This window comes from Clarias gariepinus, chromosome 1 (assembly GCF_024256425.1).
Source record: "Clarias gariepinus isolate MV-2021 ecotype Netherlands chromosome 1, CGAR_prim_01v2, whole genome shotgun sequence".
NCBI classification, from domain to species: domain Eukaryota; kingdom Metazoa; phylum Chordata; class Actinopteri; order Siluriformes; family Clariidae; genus Clarias; species Clarias gariepinus.
The window spans coordinates 18,782,128-18,806,570 of record NC_071100.1 but is presented as its reverse complement, the minus strand read 5'-3'; the positions used below and the strand labels follow the sequence as shown (position 1 = coordinate 18,806,570).

The 24,443-nt window shown below is 42.6% G+C and overlaps 1 protein-coding gene across 3 annotated transcripts in view; it reads left to right on the top strand.

Annotated features, from left to right (window-relative positions):
* LOC128530098 (titin-like) overlaps positions 1–24,443 on the top strand; it is an 87,636-nt gene that overhangs the window by 14,874 nt on the left and 48,319 nt on the right. For 2 of the 3 annotated variants that reach the window (XM_053503829.1, XM_053503836.1), the window contains exons 2-9: positions 7,640–7,673; positions 18,557–18,647; positions 18,747–18,888; positions 19,479–19,567; positions 19,712–19,853; positions 20,070–20,333; positions 20,512–20,781; positions 21,600–21,869. In XM_053503829.1, the coding sequence (XP_053359804.1) occupies positions 7,640–7,673; positions 18,557–18,647; positions 18,747–18,888; positions 19,479–19,567; positions 19,712–19,853; positions 20,070–20,333; positions 20,512–20,781; positions 21,600–21,869 (1,302 nt within the window). The remainder of the gene's footprint in view (positions 1–7,639; positions 7,674–18,556; positions 18,648–18,746; positions 18,889–19,478; positions 19,568–19,711; positions 19,854–20,069; positions 20,334–20,511; positions 20,782–21,599; positions 21,870–24,443) is intronic. The other variant, XM_053503822.1, reaches the window with a different exon arrangement.

Here is a 24,443-nt window from a genome sequence, read left to right as displayed (position 1 = left end):
TTCATTGGTATAATCAATATCCGTGCGCATGTGTAGTGTTTACTATAACTCTGTGACCATGTATGTGTGTGTAAAGCCTCTTTTAAGATCTCTTTGTAAAGATCTATTTTCTTTCTCCCTCTCTATTAGTCTTCACTAATTTAGTGTGTGTGCACACTTTCGTCATTGGACACCGTGCCCCTTCACACATCTCCTCCTCTCACCTTCACCGACAGACACTAATAATGCGTGAGTGCGTGTGTGTGTGAAAATCTAATAAGAAAGGAAGGGTTGCTGTGTAAGATGTGAAGAGGAGGAAGGGAGGGCCTGATTTCTCCTCTCCTCTTACTTTAGCTTCATACACAAACACACGCACACACACATACACAGCCTATGCACACAAACATACGCACGCACCAACACTTATCGGGATTTATTTTTACTTTTTTCAAAGGTAAAGTGCAGGTTAATTTGTTTTATTTTTACTTTATATTTTGTATTATTTATTTTTATGTATTATTTTTGGGGGGGCTGTGGAATGAATAATTTGAGTTTCCATTATTTTTTATTGGGGGATTCACTTTGATTTACGAGTGTTTTGAAATACGAGCATGCTTCCAAAACGAATTATGTACGTAATCCAAGTTTCCAGTGTACTGGTTTGCAAAAACTGATCATGCAGTAACATTAACTTACTATAAAAAAAAAAAAAGTAACTTAAAAAAGAAGTAAACCACACAGTAACCAGCTGACCGATTTTTTACCATTAAAAAAACAAACAAAAAACTACTTTCAACAACAACTTTTCACTAGTTAGTTACCTAGACATGCTAATCTACATGTACTGTAGGCTTAATTGGTTTGGCCATAAAATGTTGAATATCCAGTCATAAATGTATAATCAAAATTAGATTTGGCCTTAAACGATAAATATAGACAGAAATCACTGAACACAAACATTATCTCATTGCTTCACTTCTTGATACAATATATAGATTTATTTTTATTTTAGTTCTTTATTAGTAATGACATTTATACAGAATGTGAAGTAAGTTTTCTTTTCAAGCCGAGGGTGACAGTGGCAAGGAAAAACTCCCTGAGAAGGCAATAGGAAGAAACCTTGAGAGGAATCGGACTCAACAGAGAACCCATCCTCATTTGGGTGAAACAGAGAGCAGGAATTGATCTGCATTCATACTGTGTGTTAGGTGGCAGCCAGTTCAGCATAACAGTTGATGTTAATTGATGTTAATACAGTGGTAACCTAATCGGAATGTTGGTTCTAACGTTGCGGCACTATATAACTACAGACTGACGCCTCGTGCCTTAGTTCATTCTCTGCTGGATTAATGAGACGCGCTCCTTTAAGACTGTGGTAGTAGCGAATAAAATCAAGTTAAATCTTATTAGGATCAAATTTAAACAAAATAAATGTTAACACAGTGAGCCTTTAAATTTTATCACGTGTAATTAGAAAAGACGCGTGTAGGGTTTTGTGTCGTCTTATATTTTGTGTTTTTTTAATTTGTAGTAGATTTATTAACTGAAATAAATGACCATAAAATTATAACATTGTCAGGACATTCTACTGCGTCAGCTGATGTTGGTCATTCAGCCCCGCTTGTGTTTCTGCGTTATTATAAGAATAAAATGCAGTAGACTGTTATGATCTGTAACAGGTTCGACCCATGTTGCACGGGTGGCACCATGAAGCACGGACACAAGGCGAGGTCTTACGGGGAAAAAGGTAATTTATTTAGGTAAAATGGGGAAGGAAAGTGTTGAAGGAGGAAGAATGGAAAGAATGGGATAAAGGTTGTGCATGTGCAGTTCCGGGGGCTGTGCCACACTGGCATGTGGGCACACAGCTGACGATAAGTGTTGGTGCGTGGAGTGGCAGAACTAAGCACGCGGAGGCAGCGCTCGCACGCTCCCTCGTGACGGCGCTTCTCCCGCTGTCGATGGTCGGCGCGAGTCCTCGCTGACGCAAAAACTTAACACAAATGTCCTCATAGCCTTTTCCTCTCTGGCAGCGGGGCTGCGAAGGCGGGCACGGTGCGGGAGGGAAGATGCCGTGGGAGCTGGCGCAGCTCTTTCTCGCGCTGTCCTCAGTGCGGAGATCAAAGGGCGGAATTCTAGTGTCCTTGTTTAAAGTCCCTGGGGCACATCACATTGCCTCACTCACATGCTACTTTCATATTCTCCATCACATCACGTACTTCCCAGACCTCGGACAAAACTCCGCGCTTTGCTTTTATAATGTGGAGCAAGCCCGAGATCATATTAACATTAATTATCATCAGCCAGCACGAATAGGCGGCTCCATCCCTTTGCCGCCTATTCAGGGAGCCTACGGAGTGAGCGAGTAGCGATAGATTTGGGTGCACTTCGTGACAGATCATCATAATTGTCTTTAACTTGTATTTCATAAGGTTTTCCCAGCAGTGGTACAGCGCAACGGGGGTCATTATTTACTATTAAACATTAAACGAATTTACAAAACTTTATGCGTGCGATTAAGCGCTGATTCTACATAGGAAAGTAAAGAAGAGGATCATGATGCTCAACATCCTGCATCTGTTTTAGGTGTTCCAGCTGCCACTGCTCTAGAAAGTAAATGGCTGTGCTGTTTGGGGGAGGGACGTGCTAATGACGATTTGGTCTGCTGTGTGTGTGTGTGTGTGTGTGTGTAAGAGAGAGAGAGAGAGAGAAAGGGGGGGGTGTCAAGAGGTCTTACATACTCATAAAAAGTCATGGATTATTCAGTGAAACATTTTTAAAAATAAAAATATCAAAGAATATTATTGTGTATAGACTGATTAAAAACAATGCAATTTATGCTATCATAAGGAAAATTTCAATTTCTTCTATTCCAAGGATTAAAAACGGTAACAATGTCAACTTTAAAGAATCTAGAATCCAGAAGATTAAATTAACATATTTAAAAAGAGGCCTTAATCACTGAAAGTCTTCAGAAGAGCCTCAAGAGGTTTTTAAAGTGGGGAGAGATGCATTTCAATTTCTCTGAATGTATAGGTGAGAACAGCTGATTCACACCTGGGGAGGGTGTATAATTTGCATTTGAATGTTGTCTGGCATTGTAAAGCACACACAGTGACACTAAAAGAACAAAAACTCAGAATTAATAGGAATAGGAGGCTCTGATTATACTCCACAAATATTATTTAGCACTTTTAAGTTAGAAGTTTTCAATACAAATTTTATAATGCCCACATGACATCAAACATTGCCCTTGTTAATATTTAAACTTTTTACTATTTTAGCTATTACTGTTTCATTTACTTCAAAATAACATTAAAACAAGCATAAAACGTTTATTTATGTATTTATTTTTATATTGTTGACTACATTTGGGCCGTGAAACGGGTTTGACCCTAAGTGCATGGGCGGCACCATGAAGCACGGACTCGTGGCGAGGTCTTACGGGAAAAAATGAGAAGGAAAGTGTTAAAGTAATGAAGAAAGCTCGCTCTGACTCTGCTCTCTGCGGATGGCCGGACCGGCCCCTCCCATCTCTCACTGATTCGAAGTCCCCGGGGCGCGTTCCATTTGCCCCGCTTGCATGCTGCACTTCCGCATTGTGGCGCGCGCGTCGCACTCACACCGCGTAGTAAAATCCACTGTAACCCAACAAACCCCGAGTATTTTATAGCGCGGGGTGCAAACCTGGGATCATTAGCAAGTATAGTTCACCAGCCATGCCTAATTCCGCGGCCCCGCTGCTTCGCATATCTGAAGGGGAGGCCGCCAAACTAGTGACAGAGGAGCGATATTGATTTTGGCGCACGCCGTGACAAGCTGAAAAAACTTTGTCTTTAAAAATTTAACAGATGAGGACTCAGATTAATGTGCAAAAAATATTATAATAAATCTATATAAGCTACATGGCCCTTATGAGACTCAACATTTATGTAAGCGCACTCACAATAACGAAAAAAAATTTATGATTTTGTAAGTGTTTGAAAGCAAATAAGGTGCGCTGTTCTGTATTGTTTTTGGTGAACTTGAGCGCATCAGAAAATAAACGCAAACGTTTTTTTAAATCGTCAGAGTCAGTCTGCTTGCTGTTTTCCCGACGTATTCATAATCATTAGTCTACTTCTCCCGGTGCGCTCTGGAAAACTTCATGCATGTGATTTAGACTACGGAGTTAATTAAAGAGAGGGATCACGATGCCGAATCGAAGCCCTGAGCCCAATCTTCATTTAAATTAAATCAACAAATATTATAAGTAAAAAACAATAGCCCACATTCAGAAAACTTTCATTAATTCTTTCCGACATGAGTTGGTCCGGTGTTATGCGCAGAGCGCCGGGAGATTTCCTGAAGCTCCGAAATCGCTAAGACATTTTTTCTAAATAGATGCTATCTTTAATAACTGATGGAGGTTTTGAGCTGTATACACACACATTCCTGCCTAAACAGGGAGTCTGGATCACTGGCAGCTCAGGAACGACATAAGAGAGAACAGGAGAGGGGAGAACAGAAGAGCAGAGATAACAGTTAGGTATGGTCACAGTCACATAATGTATAATGTGAATGTATATTTAGTGTAGAGTGCAACCAGGTACTCTGGCAGATTTAGAAACAATGAACCACATCTGAGGCACATTGAAGAAGATTGAGAAAAAAGTTCTAAAATCTCATTCAAGTCTCAAAGACGGCTCATTTCTGTCTAGGTGAAAAAGAAAAGATTAACATGAGATCTTATCTTGGAGTTTCCTTAATCAGAGCTCATGGACAAAGTAAAAGTATGTTCATAATTCCTAAACATGCATAAAGTTTCAATAATGTTTCAATAAAACAATTATAAGTTTAAATATAATGTTTTGTATCTGCATTGCTATATATATATATATATATATATATATATACACTACTCACAATAAGTTAAGGATATTGTGAGAGACTTAGTGGATGTCAGTCATACATATGGTGTTTGATTCACATTTTTGGGATAGGGAGGCAATTGTATTGGGGTGATAGACACACCTCATTTTGTGTTTTCCATGTAATCTCATGGTCTCATTGTGTACGGGTGTGCCTTATATTGGGGCCAATCCCAAAAGACAATCTTTTTCAATGTTGCATCAATTTCAACATTCTCTGGGTATAAAAAGCTGGTGATGTCAGTAAGTCATTCCAAGTTCATCATTCAAACAGCCATGAACACACAACGTCACTTAACGGACGAGCAGCGCCACCTGACCATGGCGCACCTTCAAGTCGGTGGCAGGCAGTCAGATGATGCTCGTGAGTCTCAAAGTGTTATCAGCAGACTTGCATCAATACACAGAACATACTGGCAGGGTTTATGACAGACCCAGGAGTGGAGGCCCACGAGTGACAAACCGCAACGATGACTAGTGCACTGACATCATTATGTAACTGCCACACAGCTGCAGGCCCATTTATGAGATGCGAGGGGTACTAGGGTTTCCAGACAAACCATTCGCAACCGACTCCACCGCTTTGGCCTGAATGCCAGATGACCGTTGCAGGTGACTCCACTGACACCAAGACACTGCCGTGAATGGATGCAGTGGGCACAAGACCATGTGACCTGTTCAATGCAGCAGTGGTCTACCGTCCTGTTCACTGATGAGTGTCAGGTCAGCATTGCTGGTGAAGGCGAGGTGAGCGATATGCTGAGGTCAACATGGTCCCCAGGGTTTGCTTTGGTGAAGGAGGTGCAACAGTCTGGGCAGGCATCACCAGTCAGCGCAAAACAGATTTGGTTATTGTACATGGCTCAGTCACGTACTTACCTTAGAGACATCATAGAACCCATCATCATCCCCCAATTCTGCCAGCACACCCCCAACTTTCTGTTCATGGATGATAATGCTCCACCACATCATGGCATAATTGTCACAGCTCGACTTCAGGAAGTTGGAGTGCCTCATATGGTATGGCCATCAATGTTCCCTGACCTGAACCCCATAGAGCACGTCTGGGACCAGTTGAAGCAGAGACTGGATGATCGTACCCCACCCCCAGGTGACCTGGAAGAACTGTGTGTAGCACTTGTGGAAGAGTGGAACGCATTGCCTCAGAACAACATCATGAGGCTAGTGAGGAGCATGAGACGTCGCTGTCAAGCTGTCATTGCGGCAAATGGTGGAAACACCCACTACTGACATTGTCAATTTTTGTTATTTGGGGCTATCCCTGTTATTGCCTAATCTCTTGGGGTAATAAATATTAAACTAATGAAAATGGTGTTTCCTCTCATACATTATTAGTAATATCAAAGGGAACTTTTACTTATTTCATTTAAATTCAGAGCAAATAAGAAAAGCATTCATGTAAATACCAATATCCCTAACTTATTGTGAGTAGTGTATATACATACATGGTGCATTCATATATTGCAATATATTGATAAATATAAGCACTAGTAACCTAAAGATTTATTTGACATTTTATATTGCATGTAGAGTGCAATAACAACTAACATTGCATATTGTACTACCATGCTCTTGAATTCTTCTTTCTGATTGGTTAGAAATTGTTGATTATATAATCTGTATAAGGAAAAAGCACAGGACTATATTAATGTTGCTACACATTATCATATCTCCATAAAGTGATTGAGCAGACAAAACCATGATATTTAACAGATAATTACATAATGACTAATGTGTTGATGTTTTCTTTAAATTGATCATTAAAAGAGTCTTTAAAACATTTTTTTATGAAGTCAGTAGTTTGTAATGGTCATTAATATTTTTATGGTAAAGCCTTTATCTCATTAGACTTTGAAAGGAATGTAAATTAACGCAGGGTGTCATTTGCAGGTTATAAGTAACAACATTTTTTGTAACTTAGAGTGTGAAAAAAAGATGCTGCTAAAGGGTAACGTTTGCTTTTACTTTCTATAATGTTTATGACAACTAAATTCTAGTTTGTGCCATGTGGTTGTCACACAAATTGAGCAAGACTATAAGTGGTAAAAATGTAAGTCATCATCCTTAATAAACATATGGGTACAATTGGGGATTCTTCGGGTGATATGTTGACATGTTGCTAAACATGTATTTGAGATTTATGCCCAGAAATGTCTACCTTTGTCTTTCATATTGGCTTAATACAAAATTTTCCCTGTAGTTTGGAGTAATTTAGGTGGGCTTGGACTTTTTATTTTGGTGCAGATTTAGTAAGCTCTTTTTGCATCATGCATTCAGCTATTGTATGAAACCAAGGACATAAAAAAGAGAACAAAAAAATTAGCTGGTCTTTATTGGGGTTATTTAGGATCACTTAATTGATGACAGGTGCGTGATAAACCTTAAGTAGTTTTGTTTGTTTGCTTATACTGTATGTTTGTTTGATTAATTGAAACCTGCAGTTTTAAAAGGGCTGTAAAAACATTTTACATCATTGCATAATCAGCTATTTTGTGAGGTCATATAACAAGTGGTAAAAGTTGTAAACAGTGGTAAAATTGTGTTTTGTATTTTGAATTACTGGTTTCATATTTTGATATAAAAGAAATTGGAAAAATATTAACTTTCACATGGTCACAATAAATCACTGCACTTCCGGCCATATTGCACCACGCTGTTATTTACTCCGTATACTTTATTGTATTGTTAACTTTTTCTCTCATTCCTTCTATTTCTTTCCCTACTTTTAGTGCTGATGGGACTCATTTGCTGCATAGTAACAGGTGATTCTTTATTTATTTTTATATTTTTTTACAATAACAGTCTGTTCAATGACAAGACAAATGTCTCATGTTAGTAAAATGGAATATAATAATCTATGTTTTGAAGTATTGTTTTTATTCATCTTTCTGTCTTAAGAACATTAACATTTACTCACTATTTAGATCAACTTTACACAAACAGATTCCGTTTTACCTTAGACCAGGGGTCTTCAAATCCAGTCCTGCAGGGCCAGTGACCAGCACAGTTTGTAATTCACGAACACCTAAACACACCCACTGAACCTAGGAATTAACAGATTAATTAAATCAGCTGAGTTTGAGAAGAAGAATCACCAAACTGTATTGGGCACTGGCTTTCCAGGACTGGATTTGAAGACCCCTACCTTAGACTAACAGTTTTTACACTTCTTTCAGTTGCTCTGGTGCATTTCTTGGATCATATTGCAATTCTTAAAACAACTGGAACAATATTTATTCTTGCACAAACACACTCACACACACACACACACACACACACACACACACACACACACACACACAATAAAAAAACACCTCCTTTAAAATAATCACATGTTAAAATAAAGACAGACATTTTTTTTGTTTTATCCAATTGCTGTAACTTTTAACCAACATGCCAGAAAAAAATACCAAAAAATTAAAAACAGAATTACTGATTTCGGAAATGGATCCCCCCTTCTAAAAATTACTTGTAAACTTAATCAGTTGAAGGTAATCACCTACTTAATGGCGCACAAAGCCATTTGACAAATGTGATCAGCAGTGGTCATTTTGATCGGCTCAGCATGAAAATCTGGAGCACTTCAGCTCCAGAAAATGAAAAGTCTAGGAGAACAGTGAAATGTATTATTAAGAAGTGGAAGGTATTGGTAAAACACAGACCCTCCATGGATCAGAACATTGCTCCAAACTGGATGAAAGAGCCAGGAGGAAACTGGTCAGGCACAAACAGAGCACTTCTCTTCTGGGTGACAGTCACATCTCTCGTGCCATACAAAGGTATGTTTGTGCTGTAGTGTGTGCAGCAGGGTATGGTCGGGATTTTAGGAGATGGTCGCGATTGAGGAGGTCCAAAAAAAGTGGTTCCAGGAACAAATTTTATCACAGGATTATTCTAAACGATAGAGACAGAATATCAATTACATTTTAGAAAAAGCACATGATACAAATGTTGTAAAATTATTTGCATTTTAGTGAGTAAAATAATTATTTGACCTCCTACCAACCAACAATAATTCTGCCTCCCACCGACTGGTTATGTGCTTAAGTGGTAAACAGATTAATTTATGAAGGTGCTCTGGGCAGATTCACAAACAGGGTCAAAGCAGATTACAAAGGCAGGTTAGGTTCAAGGTCCTAATGTATACAGACAATAGTTGACGCACACTAACTGAAAATCCCAGAAAGGGCCGGGGGTTAGTAGTGTCCCAGCAGATTTAGTTTGCTAGCCGTTAATCCTGAGAGTAGGCCCACTTGATCTATGTAACCCATCAGGACAATTCAAAAAATAAAGATACATGCAAAAACAGGGCAGTTAAGTGCTTCAAGATGTGAGGGAGTAGGCACAGAAGATCTCAGAAAAATCTGCAAAAATCTTTAAAGTGGAGCATAGACAAAATAGCAAACACACATGAAGTGGCCCCAACAAGATGGCTGCCAAATCATGACATGAACTTTGTATTTTCCACATACTCTCGAATAGCATTAGGATTTCTAGGACTATTGCAATAAAACAAGGAACAGTTTACTTGGTAACTGTATCCAGTCCAAAATTCACTGAGAATTATAATGTAATCATGGTATAATTCACTATATATTCGATGCTAGGTCTTAGCGCAGATGACTGACATGGACATTTGCTGTTCCTTAGCCTCAATCCCATAGTGCCAAGTGATTTAGCTTTGGCATTTAGTTTTTAAATTGTATCAGAAAGAAAAAGTTTCGGGTTACTTTGCTGTAAAAAGCGGGAACGCTATGGGAAAGCGCTATGGGAACTGATTCCTTGTGACCGGTTGTGAAGCACGTGTGTGTCAAACACGCCAAATATTTTGGCATGTATAACCTCAGGCAGGTGACGTCAACCAATAAGGTGCACCTGGGGGTTATACATAGGCATGAACCGGAAAAACATCCTCAGGTCAATTTTGTCTGAAGGATGTCCAGTCACGCATGCAGTGCGCTTCACGCATTGAAGCGCAGCATCTCGTTCCCACTTTTTCAGGGAACAGGGTTACAGCAAAGTAACCCGAGATGTTCCCTTTCAAAAGCTACACTCGGTGCTGCGCGAAAGCGCTATGGGAACGAGAATACCCACTCCGCCGCACTGCAAGTGTCTGGACCCCCAGGGTTGTGTAGTGTGTGCACAGTACCCCCAAGGAGTCTTAGACATAATTCTGGGATGCTGACTCGAGGACCCGCGAGCCTGGCATCCAACTATGAAGCCTGACAAATGTCTTGCGGAAAGGAAGCCTGCCGCATGACGTACTGGAAGCCCCTTTTGCCAGAGCAGTTGATGAGGCAAGCTTCCTGGTCAAATGGGCCCTAATCACTAGAGTTGAAGTGTGCCACGCGCCTCATAGGCTAGGGCAATGACATCTTTCACCTGACTCGTCTAATGGCGGCTGCCCTTCGACCACGGCCCCACGACAAATGAAACCTTGCTCTAATTTATGATGCTGATTGCTGGAGGGAGTATTTGAGGGCCAGAAATAAAGTCATCAATTCGAGTCGGTTGATATGTCACGCCAGAAGATGACCTCTCCAGATGGCTGGACGGCCATCTAAGAACGTCTGCCGTTAGCAACTTGCGACAACAGCACGGACCTAGAGTGGGACCCAGAGTCAAGGACGAGGGTCTGAACCAAATAGAAAGGGTACGAAGCTCTCGGTGCGTAACCCTTATTGCCTCTGGGGATTGGCCCTTGGATAGCCACCACTGAAACCACTCTGGGAGCGGTGATGTTAAAATCTGGCCTAGTTTATACTCCTTTAGAGTGCTATAATGAATTCGGCGTGCGTAGGAGACAGCTGTGCCCGCATTGCGCTCGGATTCCGCATTACACTCAACTTCATACCTCGTGTAGGAAGGAGAACGCTTTTGTGGCATTAGGGCTCCACCCTAAGAAGTGAGGTGAACTAGGGCGACGTGTTGACGCCGGACGGCTCTGTCTGGGAGGGGAACATGCACTATGGCCCTTTTTGCCAGCAAGCCTGTGATTTTGGATTAACAGAGGTGATCACTGTGGCTTCACGGATGTGAAAAACCCACGCCGTTGAAACACAATGATAGAATCCAGTAGCTCGGGAGACATGCTTGACAGTAGCTTACACGCTGCAACTTCTCCGAAGGGGCGGTAGCTTTGTTGCTTAGCTAGGCGGAGAGGTGGTGGTGATGGTGGTGGCTGTTAGGTGTTCGGTGTCCTGAAACACGGCAGGAGGAACCCGAGCGCCTAACACTTTGTCAGAGACCGCTGTCGCCCGAAACACCAGTGGCGGCGGAAATTGAGCATTGGTCTCCTAAGGGTGACATTGGAACAAATCAGATGTCAATAGCACAAAAACACGGGATAAATACGGCTTATTCCATGAAAAAGTTAACTCATGGAGGTCGCCAGGAGGGGGCGGGGCCATCCTTGAGGCAGGCCCCGACAGGCACCTGTCGTCTGACCTTGCGCGTTTGGGGGGTTTATTTTGTTTATTTATTTTTACGGCGAATCGAGGTGTACACGTTAGACCACGCGTTACCACCTCTAACACCAACTAACACACTGGCTCATCACTAGAGGAGCGCTCTGGAGTTATAGTTTCCATCTCCGCGGAAGCGAGAGAGAAAGTTCTTCCCCTCTTCACAAGAAGCGCAGAAGCGCGCTGGAAAAGTGGAAGGTAAAAACTCATGATCCGGCGAGAGAGCGAGAGAAAAGGAAAATTCTGTCTCGTGCGCTTCCGCCAGATTTGCACGCGAGAAATGCGGTTCGGGTCGCGGTTTCACTTTAAGACGGCGAACCCGAGCGCGAGGGACTTTAATGGGGAGAAAATTGCAATACTTATCTGCTCCCTGAAGCCCGAGATAGCGTGCTCTTCCCCCAAACACTGGAAACAGAAAGCGTGGAGATCGTCCTCAGCGAGATATTCTTCTACAAGGAGGGACGGACTCGTGTCTAACTCTGCCATCTTTCTGGTGAGTAATAAGACACTTCCTATTTTCGCTTTCTGTTAAAAAATGCTTACACACGCACACATACAACATGGATCCTGAAGATAAAAAGATCTGAGGGTGTTTCCGGTTCATGCCTATTTATAACCTCCAGGTGCACCTCATTGGTTGACGTCACCTGCCTGAGGTTATACAGGCCAAATTATTTGGCGTGTTTGACACACACGTGCTTCACAACGGTCACGAGGAATCATTTCCCATAGCGGTTTTCGCGCAGCATCGAGTGTAGCTTTTGAAAGGGAACAGAACACTCACATGAAAAAGCACACACACACACACATAGGAGGTAAAAGACACATGCACAGTCTTTCACCCTTCTAGGTCACCATAGAGGATAGTTAATCCTGTGAGAGATTTAAGACCAAACAACATAACACAGAGCTCTTTCTCTCTCTCTCTCTCTCTTACACACACACACACACTCACTTTTAGGCCATGTCCACACGTACAGTAGGCGGGTATTTCACTCCTGGCAGGCCTGCCTCTGTCCACGATTTGTCCTCTGCAACTGATCCAGAATGCAGCAGCACGTCTTGTTTTTAACCTTACCAAGTTCTCCCACACCACCCCACTCCTCCGCTCCCTGCACTGGCTTCCTGTAGCTGCCCGCATCAAATTCAAAACACTGATGCTTGCCTACAAAGCTAAAAATGGCCCAGCACCCACTTACCTCTCTGCGCCAATTACATCACGCACTGCACCACGTTCTATCCGATCCTCCAGCACTGCTCGCCTCATCCCACCATCTCTCAGGGATCGAGGGCGGCATTCATCCAGGCTCTTTTCTGTTCTGGCACCCAGGTGGTGGAATGAACTTCCTCTAGATGTCCGTACAGCAGAGACTTTGACTATCTTTAAACGACGACTCAAGACGCATCTGTTTCTCCAGTACTTGGACTTTTTTCTGTTCACACAACTTACATTTTAAAATATATTTCTCCACATAAAAATGCAAAACGCCCAGTTAAGTGCTGTTAGGAGCATCCCTAATCAACAGGGGGCCAATCGGAAGCCTAGACAAAACATTACCGGTTGCACTTTGTAGAAGTCCATCGGGTCTCATCCAAAACTTGCTGTCTGTAGGGTCTGTGTCTTCAGAGTTTTGTATGTAGCAGCAGTGAGCTTCGTAATACATTCAGGCACCTCTGTTCATTAACCTAATGTGTGAGTAACTTCACGTGTATGTACATGCATGTAAAAAGTTCAGTAAGCAATGTTAACACAGTCATTGGTTTACTGTACGTACATCCACTATTGCACAAATATCCTCATAAACGTAGCTGATGTAAAAGACACAGACAATGACATCATTGACACACAAGGTTATGTTATAACAAGCCAAAATCTCTGTTTCCCCTGTTCACACAACACCACTGAAAATGGACTTTTGGAAAATCTTCACTTTGGACAGTAATCAGTAAACACAGAAACATAGTCTGTGCATTTTACACACACAGCTCTTATCTTGTCAAATTTCTGAAATATAATTGAAGGCATGAATTATGTTTGACATAATTGCTGCTCTCCCTATGATGGAAGGAGGAGAGACTCTAATAATTAGCTCAGCTGTTTTAGCTATGTGCTGCAGGGTCTTGTGGTTCAAGATGGTGCAGTTCTTAAACCAGCCAATGATACAGTTGCTCAAGATGCTCACTACAGTCTCTCTGTAAAATGAGCTAAAGATGCGAGCAGAGAGATATTTTTTTCTGCTGCTTTGTCACCGGCTCTTAAGAAAGAGTTTTGGGTTTTTAGCACTGCTTGCATCTTTGCAGTCATCTACGTCTTCTGGTTGTATCACGTGATGATGATCTTGAAGACAGCCCTATACAGGTCACAAAGCACCTCTTAACTTAGCTTTGCTTGTAGTCTTTAACACTAGGTACTGTACACATTAAGTTCAAAGATTAAGTGCTGTTAGGAGCATCCCTAATCAGCTTAAAAAGAGGCTGACATTTTATTACCTGCACAAGACACAACTTCCACCTGTTAATTAACAGTAGGCAAACATAGTGTGGCGTGGGTGGGGTTTGGACTAGTAACCATCATGCTTTGTGGAAGGGGTTGTTAGGTGTTCACCCTGTCGAGGAAAGGTGGTTGGGTTAGTGGCTTCGGCCAGGGTGTGTGTGTGTGAGTTAGAGTGTTACTGTTGATTGTGTAATTGATGAATAAAATACTCCCAGCCATTTGCATTGGGCAGCAAGGAAGCTCACTCGTCTCTCCAAGTCCCTTCGTAGCAATGAAAAACGCTACAATTGGTGTCAGAAGTGGGATGGAGAGTAATGGGTTAAAGCGCACCCCGGAGCAAGCTACAGCTCAGTGCGCCGTCAGCCGGCGAAGCGACCTGCAGCTGCACCTGCCGTCCTACAATGGCGCTGTCGAGCCCCACGCGTTCATCGCCCAGGTGGAGCTAGCCGCCGACTTTGCGGGCTGGTCCCCGGCGGAAACCGGAAGCCGGATGAGAGGAAGGACTGGGCAAAGCTGCGGGAGTCGCTCCACTTCCGGTTCAGCGCGGGTGACCGTCAGGAGGCTGCGTGCGAAGAGCTAGCGACCCGCAAGCGGAGCGCCTCCGAGCCACTGGGGGCGTTCGCCATGGACTTGAGATCTCTCGCACGCCGGGGCTACCCGGAATTCGGGCCCGTTCAGCAGGAAGAGCTAGCTCGCCGTGCGTTCCTGTGGGGAATTCGGCCGTCGCGGCTTCGCGAGCACAGGCCATCATGGCAGAACACCGCGGCGAAAGAGCCGAGCGTTTTTCCGTGGCTCGGGGCCGCTCGGTAGGTGAACCTAACCGGGGACAGGGCTACCCGTCGCGGCTAGGCCTCGACTCAGCATCCGAGATTCCGGGACGACGCCGAGGCCAAGGACCGCCGGACTACTGCTGCAACGTTCTCAGGCCTGAGGACAGCGTACCCCAGCAGCCGTTACAACTAGCTGCGGGGAAGCCGCCTCCCACAGCCGCTTCTGTTTCCCCAACTGCCGGGCCCAACTTCCGGTCAGGACGCTTAGGAAATCGCGCGGGCGTCTACGTGAATTGTGGCCTGAATCGCTACGGGCGCTCGTGGACACCGGCTCTACAGTTTCGCTGCTGCCCGAAAAAGTGCCAGCTGTTGCGGCAAGAGACCGTGTTTCTGGGACACGTGATTAGCGCTCAAGGGATTGCCACCGATCCAGCCAAAATTGCTGCGGTACAGAATTGGCCTGAACCGATAAACGTGTCGCAGCTACGCACCTTCCTCGGGTTAGCCTCGTACTATCGTCGGTTCGTGAAGGATTTTGCCACGATCGCTAGTCCGCTGCATGGGCTCACTAAAAAGAATCAGCCGTTTCGCTGGGACAGGGTGCACGCGCGCGCTTTCACTCGGTTACGGGAAGCTCTGGTCACGTCGCCCGTTCTCGGATATCCTGACGCGTCGCGTATGTTTATCCTCGACACGGACGCAAGCGATGTAGGGCTAGGGGCTGTCCTGTCTCAGGTTTCCGAGGGTAAAGAGCGTGCTATCGCCTACTTCAGCTACGCGTTGTCTGGACCGGAGAAAAATTACTGCGTCACGCGGCGCGAGCTGTTAGCGGTCGTCACGGCCCTTAAACATTTTAGGCCGTATTTATATGGGCAATCCTTCTTGTTGCGGACCGATCACGCTTCGCTGGTGTGGCTGCTTAGTTTTAAAGAGCCCGAGGGGCAGTTAGCGCGCTGGCTCGAGCGGTTGCAGGATTATAATTTTACCGTTCAGCACCGAGCGGGAAAACTGCATGCTAACGCCGATGCTTTATCCCGCCGGCCGTGTAGCAAAGAGCGTTGTCGGCACTGCGAGCGGGTTGAAGAGCGCGTGGGTGGTCACGTGAATCAGAACATTCTCCCTGCGCAATCCTCCGGAGCCCCCGTTAATAATCAGCCGACCGAGCCGGCGTGCAGCCGAGTTACTGCGTCGCCTAGATCATCACCTGTAGTCGTTCCGCCTGTGCCGCAGATGGACTGTGGTCAGCTCATTGCTGAGCTGCAGCGGGTACTAGGTTGGGTTAACGCGGGCCAGAGACCGTATTATGCCGCGATCGCTCACCTGGGACAAGAGGAAAAAGCTCTCCACTCACAGTTTCATCGACTCGCGTTGCGGGGGGGCTTACTTTACCGCCACTGGGAACGGCCATGCGGCGCTGGCGAATCTTTTCAGCTGCTGGTGCCGCGGACTCTGCGGGCACGTGTGTTAGGGATGGTTCATGGACACGCGGGCGCGGAACACTTTGGAGTTACTAAAACGCTGCGGTGGTTGCGCGCTCGTTTCTACTGGCCGGGCTGTCACACGGATAGTGAACTCTTTGTTCACAGATGCGACGTCTGCACGGCCAAGAAGGGCCCTACCCAGCACTCGCGAGCACCCCTGCAAGACTTTCGGGTGGGGGCACCTATGGAGCGTATGGGCGTAGACATTCTCGGGCCGTTTCCCATTTCCGATCGCGGGAACCGGTATGTGCTTGTGGCCATGGACTACTTCACCAAGTGGCCGGAGGCGTTTGCTGTGCCTGCCCAGAGCGCTTCCACCACCGCCCGAGTGCTAGTGGATGAGGTGTTCAGCCGATTTGGCGCCCCGGAGCAGTTACACAGCGATCAGGGGCGTAACTTCGAGGCGGAGGTGTTTGCGGCGGTGTGTGAGCACCTCGGGGTGAAAAAGACCCGCACTACGCCCCTTTCATCCACAAAGTGACGGCCTCGTGGAGCGGTTCAATCGGACGCTCACCACCCAACTTGCCGTGCTGACCAGCGACCGGTAGAAGGATTGGGACGAACATTTGCCTCTCGTGCTGTGGGCATATCGCACAGCAGTGCAGGAGTCCTCTTAGCTGACGCCAGCTGCGTTAATGTTCGGGCACGAGTTGCGCACGCCTGTGGACCTTGTGTTCGGCCCCCCTCCACAAGTGGATCTACCCACGAAGCCGGGGTTGGATTATTTTTGTTCGTTAAAAGACAAACTGTTCTGTGTCCATGAGTTGGCGCGTAGACACTTGGCGGACGCTGGTGTTAAACAGCGCCGCTTGTATGACACTCACAGCCGAGGGCGAGACTTTGCTACTGGGGAGCAGGTTTGGGTGTATTCTCCCGGAAGGAAAAGGGGGCTCTCGCCTAAGCTCATGTCTCACTGGGTGGGCCCCTGTACGGTAATCAGCCAGCTCTCTGATGTAGTCTACCGGGTGAGGTTGACGGGGCGGTCGCGAGTGGTCGTGCTCCACCGGGACCGTCTCGCGCCCTACCAGCCCAATGCCAGCGAGACCTCGAACTCTGTGGAGGCCGGTCCGCCTCAGGGAGAGGGTAGCGGCCCTCCTTCCCCCGCAAAAAGACTCCGGCGTTCACAACGCCAGCGCCGACCACCGTCACGCTTCCAGGACTGAGTTCGCCATCGTGACCGGGGACGGTCACAGCTCGGGTGGGGGCAGTGTGGCGTGGGTGGGGTTTGGACTAGTAACCATCATGCTTTGCGGGAGGGGTTGTTAGGTGTTCACCCTGTCGAGGAAAGGTGGTTGGGTTAGTGGCTTCGGCCAGGGTGTGTGTGTGAGAGTTAGAGTGTGACTGTTGATTGTGTAATTGATGAATAAAATACTCCCAGCCATTTGCATTGGGCAGCAAGGAAGCTCACTCGTCTCTCCAAGTCCCTTCGTAGCAATGAAAAACGCTACAATAGAAACATGACAAATCTAACAACATGGTTGTGGCATTACAACATAATTTTCTAGCCTCTCCTGATTGATTGGTCCAATATACTATGTCAGTACAGTATGTGGTAATTTGGAGTGTGCCGATAATTATATATTTCTCATGCAGTTCAGACTTGTTCTTGATTGAAAGTGATCTATAAAATTTAGTACGATCGAAAATTTCCATATCAATTGTTATAACGCGCATACAGACTTAAACCCAAAACCTTAAATTTCAGTTAAACTTATGGAAAGGTTTTTCAAAGTCAGGTGTCTCAATTTTCACAGTGAAAGATCTTATTAAAAGGCACTTAGTGGAGTGACAACCTGTGGCCTTGTCCTGTGAAATCATCATTTACTGACCTGGAAGCCTATGACCCATGTGCAGAAACAAACACACACACCTTACATTCACTATGACAGCAATTCAGTATTATTCTCTCCGTAGAGACAGTGACATTGCTGAGACACTCTTGTCCTCCAGCTGCATGTAAAGGCACAAAAAGTGCAGTGCAGTCACAAAAAAAGATTTTATGTTTAAATTAATAATACATTTTGCCTTACGTGTTTTTTATTACTTATCTAATTTTTGCTTCTGGAGATTTCCCCACGTCTGGGACCTAAACTAGCTGTTCACATCCCTGTAAATTTTAAAATGAACATAATGTTTAACTAAGCACAAAGACAGTTGTAAAGTAAATTCAGTGCTTCATCATTTCATATCAACAGGAAAAACCCAAACAGCCTATGACTCGTGCCCAAACAGACACACACTCCTCGCTCATATGCTGATGCAGTACTATAAGCAGTCACACTGCTGAGTCACTCTCATACTTAGTGCAAGATCACAAAAAAGATTTCAAGTTTCAAAGTTGTATAATAAATAATAATAAAATATAATAAAATATGCCCAATACATTGAGTATTTTGAATTATGTATTATTTATTATATATCTATTTCTTGCTTCTGGAGATTACCCCATGCCTGGCCCTGAGCTTGCCGCCATGATGAAAATCGGCACCAGAGTGATGAGAGGACAGGACTGGAGGTGGGGCAATCAGGTAGGTGATGATGCTGAACAAAGCAAAGCAGTATATTTTAATAAAGTTTTACGATACATGACCTGTGTGTGTGGGGGGGGGGTGTGTGCTGCATTGTAGGACGGCCCTTCTCCAGGTTTGGGCAGAGTGATCAGCAAGCTTACGGAGAATGGCTGGATCAGAGTGCAGTGGGACACCGGCAACACAAACAGCTACAGGATGGGCAACGAGGGCAAATACGATCTGAACCTGGCTGTGTTGAGTCTGTATTCAAAATTGTGATCTACATTTACATCATCAGTACTGATTGTTGTGTAAAAGAGCTTAATCATTTACATTTGAACAGATATACAGTATCTCCTCTCTGAATGGTTACATAAATGTTAAATTTAAATGTTTTTAATTTTTTAATTTTAATATAAAATTGTGCATTTATGTAATATATTTCCCAGACAGATTCCTCACAATCCAAGGTTTTACTGTAATTAATACAATTAATTTGCAAAAAGAATTACTACAACTTTTTAGCTATTGTGAGTGATGCGACACAATTTTCCTATTTGATTATATTTAACTACAATTATTGCATATGTTGTAAAGGTAAATTTAGCTCATCATTTCAAATCAACAGAAAAACACTGATGTGGCACTATAAAAATCCACTATGACAGCACTTCAGTATTATTCTCTCCATAGAGACAGTGACACTGTTGAGACGCTCTCATCCTCCAACTGCATGTAGAGACACTGCCTAGTCATAAAAACAGATTTTATGTTTAGAAGTATTACATCGAAGTAAATACATTGAGTATTTTGCATTATGTATTATTTATCTAATTCTTGTCTCTGGAGGTTTTCCCACATCCGGCCCTGAGCTTGCCGCTATGATGAAGATCGGCACCAGAGTGATAAGAGGACAGGACTGGAAGTGGAACAATCAGGTAGGTGATGATGCTAAACAAAGCAAAGCTGTCTATTTTTAAGAAAGTTCAACATGACCTGTGTGTGTGTGTGTGTGTGTGTGTGTGTGTGTCTGTGTGTGTGTGTGTGTCTGTGTGTGTGTGTGTGTGTGTGTTGCATTGTAGGATGGCCCTGCTCCTGGTTTGGGCCGAGTGATCAGCACGCTTAGGCAGGATGGATGGATCAGTGTGCAGTGGGATACCGGCAGCACAAACAGCTACAGGATGGGCAACGAGGGCAAATACGATCTGAAGCTGGCTGTGTTGAGTCAGTATTTAAAATTGTGATCTGCATTTACTTTATCAGAAGTGATTTTTGTATGACAGAGCTTAATCATTTATGTTTGAGCAGATATACTGTATCTATAATCTAAATGGCTACTTAAATTTTGAATCAGATTTAAAATTGTTAATACTTTTTACTACTTTATTAAAATAATAGTTTTCGATCTTTTTTATTTATGTGATATTTTTTCTTTCACAGAGAGTCCAAAACCTGTGGTAATTATAAATCCAGATACACAGGTGTTTAGAGGAGAGAGAGTGACTTTTAGGTGTGACACACAGACAGGAGGAGACACTGAGTGGACATACAGCTGGTATAAGAATGATAAACCACACAGCACAACACAGGAGTTAATAATCAGCTCAGTGACAGACTCTGACAGTGGTAACTACACCTGCATAGGGATGAAAAATGATTCTCAGCTTTCAGAGTTCAGTAATGCTTTTACACTCTTTGTATCAGGTGAGTGTTTTTGTTATTACTTGAACATGCATACATTTTCACTAGTTTCAGATTTTCTTCCAAATTTTTCCATCCCTGTAAACTTTAAAATAAACACAATGTTCAATTTGGCACAAAAATAAAACTATGGTTCATGCTGTAAAGGTAAATTCAGCTCTTCATAATTTCATATCAATAGAAAAACCCAAACCAACTGTGAGAGTGAATCCTCAGAGCTCCATCTACACTGGAGACAGAGTTACTCTGAGCTGTGATCTGCAGTCTACTGGATGGACTTTTCTCTGGTACAAAGATAATCAAAAGACTAATCCCCTGTCTGCTAAAGCCCAAGACAACAACACACTCAGTGTCACTGTCTCTAATGAAGGACAAATAATGTACCACTGTAAAGCACGCAGGGGAATCTTCGAGTCAGAGTTCAGTAATCCAGCTACAATTACAGTGAGAGGTACATCATGATTTCAAAACATCCTATAGATTCTCAAAAGAATATTTTTAACAGCTTTTTGTTTCTACAGCGTAAATACATTTGTTTCTCCCGGGATACACTCCAGTGACTAGTCTCTCTCTGAGCCAGACCATAGCTTATTTATATCAACAGATTCTCAAATCACTTACCAAGCATAAACACAAAAGTAATAACACACACACATATATACACACACACACACACACACACACACACACGCACACACACCTCAGTGATGGTCTTTCTGTCTATCCATCTCTTATTGATGCTGATATTCATCGCTCCTCTTGCGCTCATTAATTATCCTGACCCTCCTCCATTCTTATCTACAGGTTTAAACAATCCTGTAAGTTTTAAATAATTCCTCATTATTAACTTCTTTTCCTTGTAACGGTATTATTTCATCAGCACACCTGACAGAATCAAGTGATGATCAGAAAATTTGACAAATCACAAAACAATGTGTTTTTTTTTATTGGATCATGATAGATAACCTTCAGGCCCTGGCCAGACTGATTCCAGATCAGAGCCACACTATTAAACGATGCGACCAAAAATTATGGCATGGAATTATCGTACATTTAGGGATTTTTACAATTATTGATTCTACATCATATAGAGACAGATATTATCGTAAATCTAGCAACACTGCTATAGATTTAAAACTAGGAGACAATCAAAAACTTAATGATTTGATTGTTTTAGTAAGTTTTAAAGATATATTGTAATTGTGTAATTCTATAATATTTTTCATTGTTTTTAAAATTATTTTTTATTATTTTTGCTGTTTTCTCTAGAGAGACCAAAGTCGGTAGTGAAAGTCCAGCCACCTGCGAGTGTGTTCATTGGGGAAAGCGTCACTCTCACATGTGAGATACAGACTGGAGGATCCTGGCAGTACCACTGGTATAGAGATAATACAGAACTCAGTGATGCTGCAGGAGAGAAAACATATACAATCACTGATGTTAAAGAGTCTAATAAAGGTGATTATACATGTAAAGGAACAAAGTCATCAGACCCAAAATACACACAGACCAGTGCTGCTGTTACACTGACTGTATCAGGTGAGGGTGTTTTAATTCACATAACGTCTATTACATTAATCGTGAAAAATATAGACCTATATTTTGTATGAAATTGATTTAAACATGCTTTTAGTAAACAGATAATGTGGGTATATACATTTGTTTAATGAGCTAATAGTATGTTAGAAACTCTAATACTGACAAGAAGCCAGTCTCATAAACATAGCATACATGAGCTAAAGGCTCAATTATTAACTCACTGTAATGAAACTTTAGGCTTAACAAGGAAGATTCTGGGGTAAAAAAAATCATTCGACTTTTGTTTTTAAACTGTAATAATATTTACTAAGAGAGAAATGAAAGGATAATCATATGCATATAATAAACCAGACAATATTGAAGAATAGAAAAATCACAGCATGTTGGGATGTGCTACTTATTGGTCTAATCTTTGAGATGTTTTTTTTTTTTTTTTTTTTTTAGCAAATGAATGTAGCCATGATTATTACTATGGTACTTTTGTCATTGCTATAATCATGTCTTCCAAAACACAATTAATTAACTGAATGTAAAGAATCAGACCAACAGTTTTCCTAAAATTCCATTTTTTCTAGTCCATTTTTTCAAGACATTTATTTGAGGTGGCGCTGCCCCCTCTTGCCCCTGCGTAGAGCCGGCCTCGTTACTGGAATAGAAGAAATGGAGATTTTCCTTATCATAACATAAATTGTATTGGTTCTAATCACTCCATACACAATCATTTTCTTTGGTATTCTTATAAAATATTGAATGGAAAAAAGAAAAAAAAGAAAAGAAAAAACAAAAAAGATTCCATTTGTATTTTCCATCTCTAAAAGAGAATAAAATTCATGGGTTGTGTATAGAGTGATTAAAAACAACACAAGGCATGTTATGATGAGGAAACTTTCTATCTCTTCCATTCCAACAATTAAAAAACGGAAACAAAGTCAATGTACGAGCACAACCTCTCGCCGGCACGCTTTTTTCTGAATACGCTGTGTACACTGTGGGGGGTGGGGCTAAGAAACATGCATCTCGATATATTCATTTTACCCCCTTTTATTTGGAGTAAAGTGACTGATGTGCTAGCAGAGCTTCTGTTTCACTGAATAATCCATGGGATTAACACACAGACACACACACAAACACACACACCAAAATGCAAAGAAAGTAGACCAAACGTCTGAGTCGTTTACATAAGTCACTGATCAATAGCTCATGATACATACATTTAAACAATTTATTCATACAGATGTACCTGTTTTACATGGAAAGTTACAGGCTTGTTACTAAAGGATTTACTCCGATAAAGAGCCGTATAAGAACAGTGGCAGCTGGCACACCTAAAAAAAAAAAGTTCAGAGCGCACCGGCAGAAGTCGAGTAATGACTATGAATGCGTCGGGAAAACAGCCAGGAAATTCACTCTGACCATTTTAATAATATATTTATATTATAATTGATGAATTAGTGATTTCTTTGGTTTTTAACTGTGCTGATGATGATCATGTCATCTCGTCTCCGCACCGCACTTGTCTCTGCCTATAATTCACTTTTTATACGAATTACATAATCTAAGAATTAGTTTTTCATTAGTTTATATAAAAGCAATTTATATAATATATAATAGTTTTTGCACATTAATCTGACAATGTTTTAATTTTATGGTCATTTAGTTTCATTCATTTCAGATAATAAATCTACTACAAATTTAAAGAACACAAAATATAAGATGACACAAGACCCTACACGCGTAGCTTTCCTAATTACACATAATAAAATCTAAAGGCTCAGTGTGTTTACGTTTATGTTGCTTAAATTCGATCCTAAAAATAATTAATTAAATTTACATTATAAATTTGTACTGTAATGTTACTACTGTGATTATAAATTTGTTAATTACAATGTTTCCCTTGATTTTATGTGCAACTATGTGCGGCTCTAGCCGAGCTGCGGCTCATTAATCCTGGAGAGAACGAACTAAGGCCTGAGGGGTCAGTCTGTAGTGATATAGCGCCACTCAGCGGTAAAAGCCAGCAAATGCACAAACCCAAATGCAGTCGCCGTGCGCCGCGACAGTAAAAGTCACATACCGCTTGTCCACCTCTTGTAACAACATGACTCGTGGCATTAAAACATAATTTTCTAGCCTCTCCTGATTGGTTGGTCCAATATACTATGTCAGTACAGTATGTGGTAATTTGGAGTGTGTCGATAATTATATATTTCTCATGCAGTTCAGACTTGTTCTGGATTAAAAGTGATCTATAAAATTTAGTACGATTGAAAATTTCCGGATGAACTGTTATAACGCGCATACAGACTTAAACCCAAAACCTTAAATTTCAGTTAAACTTATGGAAAGTTTATTCAATGTCAGGTGTCTCAATTTTTTTTCACAAAGTGAAAGATCTTATTAAAAGGCACTTACTGGAGTGACAACCTGTGGCCTTGTCCTGTGGAATCATCATTTACTGACCTGGAAGCCTATGACCCATGTGCAGAAACAAACACACACACCTTACATTCACTATGACAGCAATTCAGTATTATTCTCTCTGTAGAGACAGTGACAGCCTGTCTGTAAAGGCAC